At 49.7% G+C, this 19,450-nt stretch overlaps 1 protein-coding gene across 1 annotated transcript in view; it reads left to right on the forward strand.

The window, feature by feature from the left end:
- LOC149361708 (uncharacterized) overlaps positions 1-19,450 on the forward strand; it is a 173,264-nt gene that overhangs the window by 25,920 nt on the left and 127,894 nt on the right. Inside the window, exon 6 of the mRNA XM_089567465.1 lies at positions 5,507-5,627. Coding sequence (XP_089423591.1) covers positions 5,507-5,627 — 121 coding nt within the window. The remainder of the gene's footprint in view (positions 1-5,506; positions 5,628-19,450) is intronic.

Raw genomic sequence — 19,450 nt, forward strand, 5'->3', positions numbered from 1 at the left:
TTGATGATCACTACGGAGCCATCCTGCAGGTTGGCACAGGCTGCCTCGCTGGTCCCTGGCTGGGCGAGTGGTGTTGACGCTGCAGTCGAGAGTGGGCGTGCTTCTCTGTAGCTTGAACAGCGGCTCGGGCTGATAGACGCCCTTCAAATATAGGCGCGGTCCGCGTAAGGTCGTCCTTGGCGCCAAGAGAGGCGCGCACATACACAGAGTTTCTTCTTCTTCTTCTTCATCCTCTTTATAACGGCACATACCGACATGGGACGATTGGCCAAGGTGTAGTGGCATAAACAGGGAAACTTTCATAGAATTAAGAGAAAATATCGGAGCCAAACGTGAATTTTGAAAAATTTAACATTACAACTTCATTTTCATTTTCGCGCCGGTCGATTGGTAAGGCGCGAAGACCGGTTTCCAGAAACTTCCAGTTCCTTTTTGCGATGCGCAGCCGCCGGTGCGCGAGCGAAGGGGAGAGGTATCATTCAGCACGATCAGGCCTACTCCCTCTCCGTCGATAATGAGCAAAATTTACTCAAACCTTCACAAATAATCGACTGCGCACGCGCACATGATTCCTTTGGCGCCACCCCAGCGAATGAGGTGGTGAGGGCAGCAACACACACAAAGCTGTTCGCTCTCCGGGGTTTCTTTCTCGACTGTTCTAACGGCCCGCGCTGTCGAGATTGCTTCCGGGCTGAAAACACATTCCGGGAGCTTCTAGAAGCCCACTTAATCAACCAATACACGCGTCTTGCACAGACCACGTCCGGTCGCCGCCTCTTGGACCGGCTACACATCAAACCTGACTACCATATTGAGGAAAGAGAGAGAGTGCCAGAACCCTGGAGACGCGCCCTCCGGGTCCGACCCCTTCCTCGCAACATGTCCAGAGAAGACCATAGCGGTCGTCCCCAGGCGTGCGCGGAAGCGTTGGCGCGATACTATGGTAACCAACAACATGTGTATTACGTGGACGTTGCCGGCCAACACCACGGGGGGTGGTACACGGCCGCAGTCGTACACAACATAAACACAGTTAACGGGCTCACTTTCAAAGCCTACAACGCAACACACGCGGAGGAGATTGCCATTGCTCTGGCTCTCACTGATCCCAAGTCGAAACACATCATCACCGACTCGCGAGGGGCCTGTCGGAACTAGGAGTTGGGCTGGGCTCCCCCGCTTGCCTGGCGCATACTGGAATATAGCAGCCGATGCGCAGATCCAACTCCACGTAACCTGATTTGGGCCCCCGGTCACCAGGTACTCCAAGGAAACGATCAGGCCGATCAGGCCGCCCGCGCACTCTCTCCCCGGGCTATCTCCCTGTCCTTGGAAGCCTACTCTCAATCAGACAATCTGGCCCTTACATTCAAACACATCACCGATTACTACAAGGAGGAGCACCGGCGCTACCCGGCCCCTTGTAAGGGACTGAATCGCGCTGACGAGCGCCTCCTCATCAAAATTCTCACTAATACTGTACTGTGCCCGGCGGTACTTAAACATTTCTACACATCCTTTGATGGCACGTGCGAGTGCAGTGAGGAGGTGGCTGACACCTTCCACATGGTTTGGGCGTGTCAGTCAAACCCATCTATCCCCCCCCCCCCCCCCCCCCCAACCCCAACCCCAACAGAGAGGACTGGGAGGCGGCCCTACTCGGCTGTCAGGACCTAAAGGCCCAAAAGGCCTTGGTTCACCGGACGCTGGCGGCGTTGCTTGCCAATGGGGCCCCGGAATGGGGCTCCACCTAGTATTGTTAGGGGAAAGGGCCAGTAGGGCCTATCCCAATCACCTCTCTGTAAAAATGTTATGCACGGTAAATGTTTTTCACCACCACCACCACCGCGCTGCGCCGGCTTTCCGAATATGCCCCGAATTTTGTGACGCTGACGCAAACAGCGTTTACGGGGCCACGCTTGTCCTTTAGCGTGAGCGAGGACCTGGTTCGACCCACACATGTTGGTCACGTTTCGAAAACAAGATATGAGTGTCCGCACACCTCGAATGCTAATTTTATAAGCGCTTAACGAGGAATCTTATCTTAACGAATGCAGTTTATCTTACCCAATGAAGCAAGTCACTGGGTTTGGTGCTGCATGCCATCGAAAGGTAACTTAACCGAGCAAATCAATTATGACACATATGACAGGATCTGTCGAATTGTGAGGTTTGGTCGTCGTAGTATTGATAACAATCCCCGAACCATCCAGACCACCCCTCTTCATTAGTCGAGCTCCGCTTGTCAGAGAATGAACTCTTTGCCAAATAATTTGATGAGACGGTGGAATGGACTTTATGAGATGAAGCCACATACCCGTCGATCACTGAGGTGCCGATGCCAATGTGCGGTAGGCGCACAGAGCGCCATGGGAGGAGTGTCATCGTCTTTCTCGCCGTCCCGTAAGTGCTTTCTCGTCAGGCGTGGTGGTCACGTCGTCTGGATCGAGTATTCCTTTGGGTGTCTCGTCCTTGTGTGGCTGGGACTGGAGAGTGGAATGAAGGCGTCGAAGTTTTAGAGGAGCGGGAGGGATGAATGTTAGCGCGTCCACTAAAATTTGCGCGGTGGCACGCCGAGGAACGGCATGTTAGACGCGATGTTTTCTTTATGTTCAAGGTTTGCCTGGGAATAAGAATCTAGAAAGAAACTTCGCTTTCCAGTATGTGTAGTGCGACTGATAGAGAAGCAATGCCTCTTTTCTGGTAAATGTCCCAGATGGTGGTGGCTATGCTTTACCATGAATCATATGAAGTGAGCTCTAAACTTAGTTTATCTGAATCAGGGTGTTGATTTAATGGCTAACGGACCTTACACGAATGCTCCGTGCTCCGCCCCTGCCCATTTGTTGTCTTCGAGTCCGTATTCGTATTTCATGCACAAAAATCTACAAAATATATAGTAATAATCGAGGAATACCTTTTGCTGCGTTGAGTTCCACGCACTCTCGGTGTTTTTCATCTAAGCTTATCCTATACCTGCTTGGAAAATTCATTGATGCTTTCCAAATGGCGAGGGAGAAGACTGCGCGCCGGTCATCTTTTACTTTGCAACCATAGCAGATAACCCAGGTGTTTCTTTGAAGTTGTTCAGTAGTTTTCAAAAATAGAATTTTTGAGCTAAAGGTAAACTTTGCATCGTAGCTATGCCAATGTTAGCGGACGTGAAAAACCAGGCGAATCATTCTAACGAAAGTGATTAAGTAAATTATAATAGTTAACTCTTTAACTGTTACCGATGGGCACGTGTTTTAAATTAGATGTTTGTGGCTAGTCATCAGTAATAGCCATATCAATTTTTAGAATTTCGAAAATGCGATTAGCCTCACCGCTGTGACTCAACTAATTTCCAATTTTCTCGCGCCATTCAAAAATCGCGCTGGCGGCAGGGCGCAAATCAGCGTCAATCAAATTTGATGCTGCATCTGGAAAATCTCAGCCCCGCCCGTGCTGCAGTTCTCCCTGCTCTTCGCCACTCAGCTTCGAGAAGCCCACTTAGTCAGCCAATACACGCGTCTCTCACAGACCACGTCCGGTCGCCGCCTCTTGGACCGGCTACACATCAAACACGACTACCACATTGAGGAAAGGGAGAGAGTGCCAGAACCCTGGAGAGGCGCCCTCCGGGTCCGAACCCTTCCCCGCAACATGCCCAGAGAAGACAATAGCGGTCGTCGCTAGGCGCGCGCTTAAGCGTTGGCGCGATACTATGCTAACCAACAACACGTATATTACGTGGACTTTGCAGGCGAACACCACAGGGGTGGTGGTACATGGCCGCAGTCGTACACAACACAAACACAGTTATCGGGCTCAATTTCAAAGCCTAGAACGCAACACAATTAGCAGAGGAGATTGCCATTGCTCTGGCTCTCACTAATCCCAAGTCGAAACACATCATCACCGACTTCCGAGGGGCCTGTCGGAAATATTAGCTGGGCTGCGCTCACCCGCTTGCCTGGCGCATACTGCAATATAGCTACCGATGCGAAGATCCAAATCCACACCACCTGATTTGGGCCGCCGGTCACCAGGGACTCCAGGGAAACGAACAGGCTCATCAGGCTGTTAAATAGAATTCAGCACAAAAAAACAGACAAGGGACAAAGAAAGAGACACACAGACGTTCACGAGCGCTCGTGAACGTCTGTGTGTCTCTTTCTTCGTCCCTTGTCTGTTTTTTTTGCGCTGAATTCTATTTAACATGGTTCACCAAATAGCCCGGCAGCTTGCTCTCCTGATCAGGCTGCCCTCGGACTTTCTACCCGGGCTATCTCCCTGTTCTTGAAAGCCTATTCCGAATCAGACAATCTAGCCCTTAGCTTCAAACACATCACCGATTGCTACAAGAAGGAGGACCGGGGCTACCCGGCCCCTTGTAAGGGACTGGATCTCGTTGACGAGCGCTTCCTGATCAAAATTCTCACTAACACTGGGCTGTGCCCGGTGGTGCTTAAACATTTCAACACATCCATTGATGGCGCGTGTCAGTTCTGACACCTTCCACATGGTTTTGGGCGTGTCAATTAAACCCATCTATCCCCTCTAACTCCTATCCCACCAGAGAGGACTGGGAGGTGGCCCTGCTCGGCTGTCAAGACCTTAATGCCTAAAAGGCCTTAGTTAAAGGGATGTGGGCGGCGTTGCTTGCCAATGGGGCCCCGGAATGGGGCTCCACCTAGTATTGTGAGGGGAAAGGGCCAATAAGGCTCTACCCCAATCACCTATCTGTAAAAAAAAAATTGATGGACAATAAAATGTTTTTCACCACCACCTCTGCTACAGCGCGGGCGAGGCACAGAATGTCACGTTCTGTGTTCCTCGCGGAGCGTCGCGAATTGATTGACGTCGATGTTTTGGATGTGTAGGTCGCGAATGCACGACGGTTCTTTACTATATTAAAGGCTGCATACGGCGCCTACTCCTTCCTAATATCTTGACTTTTTGTCATCGCTTAGAGTAGCAAGCAGCAAGTACTTGCGGGCAAACTAATTATTTCTGTGCAAGCGACTAAAGGTTTTATTAACAGCACAAGATGGCAGTTTCTTTTAGCGTGACAGAAAACCTCCCTGTGACTTGTGCTTTAACTCGCAGCTGCTACATTGAGAGAAGAAACATAGCATGGATACTAAGTGAGAGATAACAGAGCTTGCGCGCAGTCAGTTATCGCCGGTGGAGCTTGAACTAGAAAATATTTATTTGATTAACACATTGCAGCGGTGGTGACGCACGCACTAAAGGGGAAAGATTGCTTCTGGTTAGTGTCCAAAATAAACGTTAAAAGTGGCATGTATCCTGAGCAGCTGAACGCATCATGCAATGTAGCGTCCAGGTTGAAACAAGCGGTGTAATGGGGACCACCTTGAATAATACACAACAGGTTCCGTGCTCCTAGCTCTAACTCCTGTACTGAATGGTCAACTATTACTGGATCGATCGTTGAATCATCGAAGAAAATCTATGACAGGTACGCACTGTACTCTTATCCACTATTCACTGTTCTTTGCAGAGCGGCTGCTGGATTTGCCGTCGTGGCTAACTTGTACACCTACGCGGGCATTTCGGACACGCTGCCTTACGCTAAGCGCAGCATCGGCAACTTGGTCAACATCTACCGCAAGACTCAGGAGGTAAGAGAAAATTCTACTCCTACTTTTAATTCGTGGTGCCGTTTTCAACACATAAAAGACGCTACTGGTCCCAGTAAGCGTAACGTTAGGTGCCGACAATCTCTTTTTGGCCCCTGTGATAGAAATTACCGAACAAAGGGCTCCGGGCTTTAGTGCGCGCAGATGTACTGGGGCGTATTCTGTTAGCTATACATTCTTAACCGGCCATTTTGTGTCCGTCTGGTCAGCTGACCTTTCTCACTCAGATATCCCCGCGGCTCTCAAGAGTCTGTGGAAAGCGACCGAGCCATTATTAGTTAGGTAGAGGACTGCCGGGCCTCACTCACCCTTGGCTTCAGTCTGCAGTCAATGGCAGCTAGTGGCCAGTTCCTGTCGCTGCGGTGCACTTGACCAGTGTCTGGATAATGCAGTCAATGGCAGCCAAAATGAGGACTCGTCGCCAACCATCCAACGGCCGGGTAGCGTTCCAGAGGTGCTTGAGAGCCGTGGGCATACCTTAATAAACAATCACAGTACACCAGCGGTGGTCAAATCATTAGTGACCAGATGAACGCTAAATGGCCAATTGAAATGGATAACTTATAGAATCATCATCATCAGCCTGACTACGCCCACTTCAGGGCAAAGGCCTCTCCTATGTCTAACTAACCCTGTCCGCTTATAGAATCGGCACCTGCGTTCCTGCTTGAGTGTCGAAGGAGGAAGGAAGGAAGGAAAAACTTTATTTTACTCTAGTCCTTTTTCCTGCGGCTTGGGAGCATCTTCAGAGACGTTTTCTCCTTGATTTTACCCCCAGGAGTCTTCTCTGTCGAAGTCGTCCGCCTCTAATCAGTGTCGAGAAAAATTACAGGATTACAATTGTCTGCTTAAGGGCGCAAATATGAAAGCCTTCCCCTTTCCTGTCTTCGTCCACTTTTCATTGTATTTTTCATCATTTTCTAGTAATTTGTTCTTTAAATTGTTTATTTAAAGAAATTAGTGTTTATTTTTATTTCTTTATTTCACCATTTTGTTTTTTTTTATTTTATTTTTATTCGCTTTATTTAGTTGTCTTTTATTATTATCGTTTTTGTTTTTTTTCTATTTTTAATTTTCTCCATTGGAAACTGGGGCCGTGTGCTGTGCGACGTCAGTGCACCTTAAAGTCCCCAGCTGGTCGATTCTGAAGAGAGATCTCCACTATGGCACTTGTTTGGTCCTTTCTTTCTTGACTCCCTCCTCTATCCCCTCCCCTGCGACGCGGTGTGGGTGTCCACCGGCATATGTGTGACAGTAACTGCGTCATTACCTTTCCTCAAAACCAATTTGCAAATTTACGTTATCATCATCATAATCACTACCATAATCGCTGTCACCATCACTATCGCTAACTGTCATCATCACTATCATCGCCACCGCTATCACCACTCATCACTATCGGTATCATCATCATTGGCCTCATCACTATGAACATCTATCTTTAGAACTATTGCTGTCAATCTCTAGCACTGAAAATAAGTAGCTATAATAATCACTATCACTACCCATATATCGCACTATCGCTGTCGCAGCTACCATTATCACTATTATTACCATCACTATCACTATCTCTAGCGCAAACTGTCACTATCAGTAGCTCTGATTTTCACTTTCTATAGCTATTCTTTACTATACAGGGTGTCCCCGCTAACTTTAGCCAAGAGTTAAAAAAATAAAATATTTGAGGTAGGCTACCGAAAACACTTACATCTACCACACGGCTTGCGCATCATAGGCAATTTTTTGTATTGCTATTTATTAATTAGCAATTAAGATAATTTCTCTAAATGCTGTGACGACCCCACATAATGCGCAGGTCCACACGGGACGAAGAGGCAAGAAGACACCGTATGGCTCAGTTTAAACAAAATGATGTAATCAATAATTATACATGGTACATCAGAGGCTGGGGTGTCCGAGCTTACGTGGCAACGCCGTCATGGGGGCGATGGATGGTCTCCGGAGTTGCGATCCGTCGGTGGCTGGCAGAAGCTGCGCGCCGTCCGGCTTCGGCGCTGAAGGACCATTTTTCGTGTCCGATCTCGTCCTCCGCGTGCGTTTCGTCCGCACTCGCCAGCTATATCTGCTCCGCCGGCCACGCCCGATCTCCTGTCTTCCCGACTGGAATGTTTCTTTCTTCCTCCTTTCCACGGCGGCGCCTGCGGCCCCCCGACCTCCCTCGTTGGAATGTCGTTTGTCTCCCGCCGGCAGCTTTCTTCTCTTGTCCTTGTACGGCCAGGCATGCCTAATGGGGCTGGCTTTCCCTCCCGCCGGCGCCTTTGTACCATTGTACCCCTTCAGTGGCTTGCCGCCGCTGGGGGCTCCGTCTAGGCGGCGCCGCCGAACGCGGACCGTTTAAGGGGAGACAAGGGAGTAGGACGGTTGAGCACAAAGAAGATTCCGACGAAGATATGGGCCCTGGTATTTCACGCACGGAACGTCACAATGCGTAACTATTGACTTCAGGGAGCAAATGCGAATAGCAAAGTCGGAGAGCCCCTTCAGAAACCCCCGTTCCATTTATTTGCGGCAAAGAAAACCTCCCGTGTATCTTTCTTCTGAGCTTTTTTTCTACGCTCTTTCTACGCCGATGACATCATCCTGTGGTTGACCGCCGGCAATATTGGCGATATCGAGGTCACTCTCCAGGCGGGCGTGGACGCGGGGGCAACTCACGCTCGGGCTATCGGGTTGAGCTTCTCCCCGTCCAAATAGGAGCTTTTGCTCCTTCTGCCTCGGGGGATGGCCGTCATGTCGCCTTCTCCTCTCGCTGTCTACCTGGACGGCAACCCCATTCCTCTTGTCTCTACCCTGGGCATCCTTGGACTATTTATTCAGTCTAATGACAAGCACATCACTCTAATTATTCGACTCACAAACACTGTACAGCAGACCATCCGCCTCATACGCCGCATTGCCAACCGCCACCGCGGCATGCATGAACACGGCCTCCACCGCTTGGTCCGGGCATTTGTTCTAAGCCGCTTCATCTATTGACTATTGACTTCCTTATCTCTGCATTTCCCGCGCCGAGTAGGACCAAGTCAGCAGCCTCATTCGCCAGGCGTAAAGTCGGCCCTATCCCTTCCCACATCTACCTCGACAACTCGGCTATCACCCATGGGCGTCCAAACTCCCTTACTGTGCTGAAGGAGGCCCATCTTACAGCGCAGCTCCTCCATCTCTTCGACACCCTCCGGCCCGCGCACTTCTCTCCACCCCTAAGCTGTCCCCTCTTATCCGCCGTCCCACGCCTCTTCCCTCGTAACCGTTCATCCCCTCCCTCAGAATATGCATCATGAACACGACCCCTCCCGCAGAGCAGTGCGAGCCGCCGCGCTCTGGCGTGAGTAAGGACGGAAACCTGCCGTTGCTTATGTGGATGCCGCCTCGTACAGCAGCTGCTCAGCCCACACCCTTGCAGTCACTGACCACTCTCTCCAACCCACTCTTACTGCCTCAGTGTGCACTTCTACCTCTATAGACGCCGAGGAGGCAGCTATTGCCCTTGCAATCACGCAGACCTCCGCGGAATACATTTTCAATGACTCGAAGCCTGCGGCCTACAACTCCGCAGTTGGACTGGTGACGCCCCCACCCACCGGCATCTTACTTTCAGACACCATCGCCTCTCGCCCCATCCAAATCATCTGGGTGCACGCTCACGCAGCCCATCATGGCAACGAGGCGGCTAATTATATCACTGGCAATTCGGCCGACCGAGCAAGCCCGTCCTCTCCGGGAATGTATACCCGCGACGCGCTCCTCACGTATCATGAGATTACTTTGCACTACCGCCTCTCTCATCTCACTTCGCTTCCTCCGCCCAGCTATATTTCCCAGCAACACCACCGCTTGTGCGCCGGCTTCACGCCTACATCTTTTTCACCCCCACACGTCTTGCCCTCCTCCACCCCGGAGCGTACTCGCCGGCCTTCCGCTTATGGGACAGCCCAAGAGCCGACTACGCTCAAATCCTACTCTCCTGCCCAGCACACTTGCCTGCTGCCTTTTGGCACATAAACAGTCCGCAGCAGTGGGAGGCTGCTTTGTGCAACACCGAGCCGAATCTCCAACTTCGGCTGGTGACCTGGGAAGATGTCGCGGTGACTAGGCACGGCCTGAACGCCACAACCGGCAGCTTGTAGGCCGCTCGCAACGCTGCTCCAGAATTTTCGTTTGTTTTTAGGATTTTAAATAAATAATAGTTTTCTCCACCACCACCACTTAAAGCGAGACTGAGGTTTCCACTGTCCCAGGGGGCCAGGAGGAGGAGGAGGTAAACATTATTAAAGAAGAGGTCTTAGGCGCGGGTTGGTGTTATGTTCCCTTCCCCGCGGTGGGCTGCTCTTCTAGGCCGGACGCCAGGTGGCCGACCGACGACGTCGTTGGGCGACCTCTTCGGCCTGCTCTGTGTCTCGGAGCTGAACCTCCGGGTTCAAGCTGAGCAGCCCGGCCTCCCACTGAATTATGCGCCTCTGCTTTACTTTTGAAACTCCCTCGCTCCATCGGTGTTGGCGCAGCTCCAGAGCGGGGCTGAAGGTCGCTTAGGTCAAAGTGGTGGTGTCGTCGAAACTCGCGGAACATAGCGTAGTAACGCTTTCGCTTCAAAAATTACCCGCCGCGGTGGCTCAGTGGTTATGGCGCTTGGCTGCTGACCTGAATGACGCGGGTTTTATCTCGACCACGGCGGTCGAATTCCGATGGAGGCGAAATTCTAGAGGCCCCTGTACTGTGCGATGTCAGTGCACGTTAAAGAACCCCAGGCGGTTGAAATTTCTGAAGCCCTTCGCTACGGCGTCAATTATAGCATTAAAATTTGTTGGACGCTTAAAACGCAACAGCGTGTGGCAGCGTACCCGCCGCGGTGGCGCAGTGGTTAAGGCGCTCGTGTATCGAGCCTAAGGACCTTGGTTCGAACCCGACCGCGGCGGCCGTGTTTCAATGGAGGCGGAACGCAAAGGCGCCCGTGTGGTGTGCGATGACAGTGCACGTTTAAGATCCCCTGGGCGTGGAAATTATTGCGGTGGCCTCCACTACGGCACCTCTTTCTCTCTCTTTCCACTTTCACTCCTACCTACCTCCCTTCCCTTACAGCGCTGTTCAGGCGTCCACCGAGATATGTGCGACAGAGACTGTGCCGTTTCCTTTCCTCAAAAAGCAATTTACCAAATTTACCAATTTACCTTAGTCTTCGCGAAACTTGCATGCCTTTCGGGCCGCCACCTCCGCGGATGAGGGAATTGGCTACGTCGACAGGAGGCTAGGACTGGCTCTGGACAGACTTTCACAAAGACAGCTCTTAAGGAGGCAGTGTTTACTCTTTATGCTGCATCGTTGTCCATGTAACGCATGACATCATGAATGTATGCCTAGCTAGGTACCGAGAATGGAAAAGACGTAAGGCATGATGTCCGGTCAACACGCCACACTGGTTTTTCTGAGTTTAAACCGCTAACTGACCCACACAAAATGACGACACTCGTGACATTACAAGTTCCGCTGTTCCCCTTCACACGCCTCCCCTCTCGTCGTAGCTTCGAGTGGGAGGCTGAATGTCCGTCTTATATTATGGATGGATATGAACGCATGGGTAAGCGACCAGGCGTAAAGAAGGGCAGAAGAGCGCGACTGGGTGATGCAAGATCTTACGTCGAAGAACGACGCTTAGACGAGACAGGATGTGGTGGTGAAAAACTTATTTAATACTGAGAGATAGTCTGGGGATCAGAAGACCCCGCTACATGGTCGGTGTTCTTAGTCCGGGACACCGCACGACGAGGCCCCGTCTCGTGCCTGTTTTTCTACAGGCCCTTGGGGTTCCAGTGTGGAGCAGTTGAGGAGGGCAGTCTCCCATGCCTCTCGCGTGGGGGTGGGGGAACGGGGAAGGTGAGGAGTCTGATTACATGCCCACACCATGTGAAAGATATTGCAGATCTCTCCACAGCGCGGGCAGCGCCCATCTGTGTTCGGATCAAAGTGCTTGGCGATGGCAGGACACAGAAGAGTTCCTGTCTGTAGTCTTCTGGATTATGGCGGCTACAGCGCCGAGACTCTGCTCTGGCAGCTCGCTCAGCTGCAGCGGTAGACGAAGGACTTCCACCAGTTGCCTCGCTCACGGCTCAGAAAGAACTGGCAGAGAATAAACTATTTATACAGGCAGGCGGTTCGTAGTGGCCAAATGCGGCGGCTATGCGTTTCGGCTCGGGCGGTGCACATATCGATTTCCGCCGTCACCGATCCGGCGCTCTGATTGCCAGCGCACGAGGGTGGCGTTGTAGGAGGAGCGAAGAGAGAAATTAATTATCAGGAGGTCGCGGAAAATGGCGCCAGATGCGCGCGCACCTAGAGCAGCGTGCTGCCCCGGCTGCGGAGCTGGTTACGAGGGACAACGAGGACGCCGCGAAACGCAGGAACAGGGCGCCAAAGGGCTGCGCTCTAAAAGCTGACAAGACAACAGCAGATAACTTGAAAGAGCTGGTCACTTTCGTGTACCCACGCTCATCTGTCTCGTGTAAGCGCTCCTTTTCGCCGCAAGGCCATGCATGACCCGTCGCAATGCCCTCGTGGTATACGCTTAGCCCCTTCTATCAACGCACAGATTCCTTGTTGGATTATTGCGCCAGGCTGATCCAACGCTCTCAGCCAAAGGCACCTCTGCCCGGATTAATAGACTGTTATCAGCGGTTTCCTGAAAACCGCACTAGCACAAAGGTAAACGACCAGACTCTACCTTCGGTTTTGCATATTACGCTTGGATATATTTTTCAAATGCGCTGGTTATCCCCTGTATCCGCTCTCCTCCTGTTGAACATGTTAAAACACCGTCCTGGGTAATTTAAAGTAACTTTCTAAGTGACAGAGACTTTTAGAGCTAATTTTTCTCATATCTGGAATTACTTTATTGAAATATATGCTGAAGCGTATCGTTTAGGCAGTACGTACCTTCTTGTTGTTCGGCTTTTAATGACACTTCCATAGAGGAACACGTATCACATACGCTTGCAAAAACATGGGTTTGAATACGTGAGGGAGGCAAGAACTGGAAGCCCTGTATACAAACCTTATCTGCGGAATTACGGTCGGCCCTTTTCCCTGACATTCGGCTTCCGCGCAGTCCCAACTATGCGAGGAATTATCGCAGGGCCGGGAAGAGAGGTGCATCGAATTTACAAAGCTTCAGCTACGCGGACGGATGCGTGAATAGAGAAATGCGATAAGACATAGGTTACCAGACTTCGAAGATAGAAAATGTAAGTGCATCATGCATTTCTTCAGTATAAAAACCAAGTCCTCACCGCCCTACTAGGTGATGCTACAAGCGGTTAACCTTACCATTCTTCGCAACGGGCACTTCTCGCCCTGCCTGGGATATGTGATACCACATGGTCCATTAAAGAGCGAGCTTATTCGTCATATGGAATAGCCGCCTGGTGCAAGATGCAAGGTCCACATGGGGACTTGTGGCGCTTTATCAGGATCACTCCGACACGCAAGGCACTCGTGGTACATCTGGGGAAGAATCTTTTCAGCGATCGCTAGCTATAAGACACGCAGAGAAACTCATGTGGCTACAAATTAAACGCTGAGCAAGATTTCGGCCTTTCGCACCAGGCATGGTTCCTGTCCAGGGTTTCAAAGCGGTGAATTCAGGCGATTTCCCTTGCACCAGTTTCGCAACGCCGTGTTAGTGCGTACGCGCAACCAACTAGCTCCAATGAGGAGTGCCGAGATGTGGGGAGAGATGCGGAGAGCGCGTGTAGCGGTGGAAGAGGGTACTGTGAGGAGAGCGGCGAGAGGACGAAGCGGAGGGGGGCAGGCGACCCGCTGTATCCCTTACAAACATTTTAAAAGACAGACTAAATACTGTCCATTGATATTTGGCAATGAAGTCCACAGGCTTTTCATAGACAAACTCTATGCACTAGCCGATAGATAGTATATGGCCATAGATTTGTAACAGACTTCTTGGAGACTTGTGTGCTGAATGTCTCATAGACACAGGTCAATGGACAGTGTAAACACAATGTAGAAAATTGTGGCCATACACTCTTTGTTGATTGCGTTCTATAGACAGCCTATAGACAAATATCTCCTGGTGCAGTAGACACAGGTCTATAGATATACCATAAATTTATGGTCTCGCGCGTTTATAGCACGTCTAAACGCCTCTGTCTAGGAAACCTAGAGTAGACCACTGTCTACAGGCAGTCTTGCAATCATTAAAAATATCATCATACAGCCTTCACAGATTGAATGACGATCAGAATACGTACAAATTTATTTTGTTTGAAACGTATCCAATATAGGCATACGCAACATATGCACCATAAAAATTACAATATTACGCAACTGAAAGTAGAAAATAATGGGCCGGCTAGTATTCTAAGAGGCATTTTTGCAGCCGGTTGACTGCTGTCACCAATCCGGCATGCTGACCTGTACGGCGCAAAGGAAGAGATATTATAAGCATAACTAAGAAAAATAATCTACTCCATCTCTACACACATGCTTTATAATGCAACGTATAACTTGGCTATCCTATTCTGCAAAGGTAATCATCATGTCGGGTTGTGTTCACGGAGGTCAAGAGCCCAAAATGACACAGGCTATTAGTGACGCTTTAGTGGCAGCTGCAGATAATTTCGACCACCTGGTGTTCTTAAACATGCGCTGGCCTCACTCACTATACGGGCCACTAGAATTTCACCTCCATCACAAAACAACCACCGCGGACGGGATCGAACCTGCGTCTTTTGTGTTACCAGCCGAGCATCATAGCACTGAGCCACCGCACCGGCTCTATAGCTTTTGTGAATAGGCATGAGAAATTCTGAATAGGATTTGTAAAACGTGGCAACAAAGGCCCGTATTCTCTGACGCACTCCCCCCCCTGTACTGGATACCTAGTGCCAGGACTGCGAAGAATTGTGCCGTATGCTAATATTTGCTCACTACGAGCTGCTGAGAATGGCACTCCGATAAAATGCACATTCAAAGTTCCTAAGACCGGGATCCCAAGAGGAGAGTTTTAGAACATTTATTCTTATACCCGCTATTAATTGAACAACCGGATTCAAGAATAGGCTGCGTAAAACCTGGTTCGCCGGTACACAACCGGGCACAAGCCGTGACATAACTAGGAAGACACTTGAGCTTCGCCTTAAGAGTAGACGCGATAGCGACTTCTTTTTTCTCTTCTCATTGCTTTCGTTTCTCACTTCTCACCTAAACTCAAGTTGCTGTAGTATTTCGTCGGCACATCGTTGTCGAGAAATCCGATAGCACGAACACCTGCAAGCTTCCGCGCCGAAAGAAACCGGTAGCAAACCGCAAGCGTCGTGATGAACGCGTCTTGGATGTGCGCTGCGTTGTTCGCCGCTCACCGCGTGATTCCTGCGTCCCCGCACGGCCCCACTGCACCCGAACGAGACGAGCAGGAGGCGCTGCCGGCTACCTGTTGGGGCAGTGGCGTACATTGCGAAGAGGAGGAGGGAGTGGTTTAGGTGGGCGCCGCCTGATGGCGCTACGTGCCACCAAGCGAAGAGGAAAAGAAGCGGCAACGTACTTTGCTACTCGCTTAACTGCGAATTCTGTAAGTTCCACGCTCATAATTAATAATATACACCACAGTACATGTCTCCTAACCACCCTTCTAAGACAACACCGTATTCACTTGATGCGCCTTTGTTCATTCCAAACCATCGAGCTAGCATGGCGGAGTGGTTAGCGTGCTCGTCTCGCACTCCGGAGGCCCTTGTACGATTCCCCAACTCGACCAATTTCCTACTCGGTAATGTTTGTTCGCTCACAGTCGACGCCGACGACGGCACCTGCCTTTCCGCGACTCCCTTAAGGCTATTGCGCTAAAACCTATCAGACTGACCGTGAACCAGGTCACCGAAGTTTTGCGCCCATAACATGAAGCACGAGAGAAGAACAGTGTTCCCATATATAATCGCGCACTCCTAAATACAAGCTAGTTGCATGTTGCAGATAGCCCGCAGCTGGTGTGCGTGCCGCGGGCCTTGGCGCTGTGCCGACAGCGGAGCAGACGCCGCCCACCTTTTCAGTTGTGCGCATGCGCTGAGTGGCGTCAGAGAATGCAGCTGGTGTGCGCGCCTAGCGCGTACATAACGCTAGCTTTTCGAGCCTTCAGCGTGGCGGCGCAGTGGCTGGTCACATGGTGCGGAGCAGCTTCCAGCGGCGCGGCGGCGAAATCGAGTAGGGATGAGTGTAGAAGGGGAGAGAGTGAATCCAAGTACAGGACGAAGATGAAAATTCAGGGACCACTTTGACGATCTAAAGTGCGCGAGGCGAAAGCCTTTCCAGGCAACTGGCCGCAAGGCCGTTGGCACACACGAGGCGGCTATGGGGCGACTTGGTTTTGCTAGCCATGACTAATTGGGTCATAGTCATGACCCATAGCTTACAGTTATGATTGGTTATTAATTAACTAGTCATGATTGGTTAATGACCAACAAATCCTGACTAGTTAATTAATGAATGGTTAATTACTAGCTAGTATTGACTAAACAGTTGAAGACTAACTAGTCATGATTGGTTAATGACGAACTAGTCATGTCTGGTTAATGACTGGCTATTCGTGACTAACCAGCCATGACAAACTATTCATGACCAGTCATGAATAAGTATTCATAACTACTCATGACTGGTTAATGAATAACTAGTCATGACTAACTAGTCATGACTCCTTAATGACTAGCTACTCATGACTAATCAGTCTTTAGTCATGGTTAGTCAGGACTAGCCAGTTGTGACTAACCATGACTATTGGCTAACCAGTTGTGATAGCCATGACTGGTTAATTACTAATTAGTCATGACTAACCATTCGTGACTAATTAGTCGCGCCCCATGACTTACTAGTCATGATTGGTTATTGACTAACTAGTAATGATTGGTTAATGACAAGCTATTCATGACTTGTTAATCGATGACTGGTTAATGATTATCTGACTAATTAGTTGATGACTAACTAGCCATGGTTGGTTAATGACGAACTAGTCATGTCTGTTTAATGACTGGCTAGTCATGAATAACCAGCCATGAGAAACCAGTCATGACTAGTCATGACTAACCAGTCATAACTACTCATGACTGGTTAATGACCAACTTGTCATGAGTGCTTAATGACTAACCAGTTATGACTAATCATGTCTAATGAATAAGCAGTCATGACTAGTCATGACTGGTTAATTACTATCTAGTCGTCCATTCATGACTAATTAGTCATGGCTGATGACTTACTAGCCATGATTAGTTTTCCACTAACTAGTCATGATTGGTTAATGACTAGCAAGTCATGACTAATTGATGACTAACTTGTGATGGGTCAATGATGAAGTAGTCATGTCTGGTTAATTACTAGCTAGTCATGACAAACCAGTCATCACTAGTCATTACTAACCAGCCATAACTAGTCATGACTAACTAGTCTTGACTGCTTAATGACTAACCAGTCATGACTAATCAGTCATTATTCATAGTTAGTCATGACTAACCCATCATGACTAAGTAGTCATGAGTGATTAATGACTAACTAATGACTAACCAGTAATGACTGGTTAGTCATCAGTAGTTAGTCATTAACCAATCATGACTAACTAGTCATGAGTGGTTAATGACTAGTTCAAATTCCAAATGACTAGTTTTAATGCCGAGATAGCGGCCGACACGGCAGCCAACACCGCTGCCGACACGGCTGCTAACGACAGTATGAGGCATTTTCGCCTTAAAATGAACGCCCAGTGAAACGGAGCGGCGAAAGACTGGCTTTGCAAATTCGACTGAGCGAGTTCAACTTGGTTAGCTACAGCTATCTCGTCACTCAAGGTTTAGCCGGAGCTAAACCACAGCAAATTTTTTTTTGAAGTCCAGCGCGAACAGTGCAGTAAAATGGTGCTTCGTTTTTGCTTGCAGTTAACCTCACGTAAGGCTGGAAAAAATTTCAAAGAAAACAACGAACGGGCTCCAGATAGGCACCATTTCAATGAAACTGCAGAGGCGCAGCCAAGACAACACAGCGCAAACAGAATACCATTTCCTTGTGTGAATCAGCGCCTGAGATCAGGAACGCATACTCTGCCTCTCAGAAGAATCATGTTGGAGAAATGCGTGCAGGCTTGAGCGTTGTTCATGAAGAAGATAGCTACAACCGACCTTAGTGGCTAAGTGATGCTGTTCGGATTATGAGCCTAAGGTCTTAGGAATGAGAACGCTTTAGGCGTACGCTCTGTGTTGGGCGATATCAGCTGTGCACGTTAAGCACAAAGCGCAGCTTTTTATGTGTGTTGGGCGATATCAGCTGTGCACGTTAAGCACAAAGCGCAGCTTTTTATGCGGAGTCCCTGGGCTCCAACTGGTATGTATGTACCGTGAACCTTTCAACTGAAGGTTTTGCATGATCCGGTTGCCGCTTCGGAGAATTGAACTTCCACATACCCTGCCGTTGCGACTAGCTGTGGTCTACGCTGTAGCAAAAAGAACAATTTCGGCGTAAAAATTCCGATACCTGGCACTTTATTATTGCTGTTATTTATAAAAGTTTAAAAAATCGCGGTTTTCAAATTGACTTGAAAGCTCATAAAATGTTCGCTTCCCTCAAATTTTACTCCTAAAATTGCCAGAAAAAGAGGAAATTCCCGAAGTCGACCATCACTGACAATTGCAACGTACTATCGTGCGCAAAAGTGGAGAGACCACGGCTTCGACGGCAGGAGCGGCTGCGGGGCCGCACCGCGGCGCTGCTATCTCGCGCTGCGCACTCGCTGCGAGATTGCCTCGCGAGACGCAAAACTTTTCCCTCGCTCTCGGGCTGCTGCTTATCATGACTGACAAACTTCTAGTCCGTCTTTCGGCTTTTCTGCTGCAGACGATCGCGTCGAAGGGGTGCGCGCATCGCAACGAATTCAGGAATAGCGCAGTGGCGCTTTAGTGAAGCAAGCGGGCGGTGATGTTGCGTCCACTCACTTTACCCCGCAGCGGCAAAGGCTATTCTAATTGTAGTTGCAGCGGCGTTTCGTATTTTCTCCCCACAGAATGAAGAGTTGTGTGTTTTTATGTTGATTTGCGAACACGACTGCGCGATATTTTCCTCTTCTAATCGAGGTGCTAGCGTATTCAAATCGGCGATGTGGAACAAGCTTTTTCTCCATGAACCGGAAAGCGCATTTCAAAACATGATTTCTATTATGGTCTTCAGTCATGAATGGCTACCGCTAGGCTGTCTTGCATTTTCCGCTGTGTCATTCGGTGGGTGAGTTCCTCAAGATCGGAAGTACGGAAAAGTGGAGATATCCCACGCGCTGTGATCAGGTCTTCTGTCAGCGCCATAGGACGGCGTGTGCCTGAATGTGCAATGCGTCTGTCCTAAACTTGCTGGCCTGTTCACCAAAGCGTCTCAGTATAGCACGGAGTTTTGGATACGAAAGATGCAGATTGCTGACGAGGCTTGAAACGCTCGACACGACCCACGCCGATGACCATTATTTTCGACGTGCGGTTATTAACGCTATTGCTTTAAAATAAACCACTCTTCTTCCTGTGGGGAGAAAATACGAAACGCCGCTGCCACTACAATTAGAATGGCCTTTGCCGCTGCGGAGTGTAGTGAGTGGACGCAACGTCACCGCCCGCTTGCTTCACTAAAGCGCCACTGCTCTATTCCTGAATTCGTTGCGATGCGCGCTCCCCTTCGACATGATCGTCAGCAGCAGAAGAGCCGAACGACGCACTAGAAGTTTGTCAGTCATGATAAGCACCAGCCCGAGAGCGAGGGAAAAG

Source organism: Amblyomma mixtum, chromosome 2 (genome assembly GCF_055824585.1).
Source record: "Amblyomma mixtum isolate Tamu chromosome 2, ASM5582458v1, whole genome shotgun sequence".
Taxonomy (NCBI): domain Eukaryota; kingdom Metazoa; phylum Arthropoda; class Arachnida; order Ixodida; family Ixodidae; genus Amblyomma; species Amblyomma mixtum.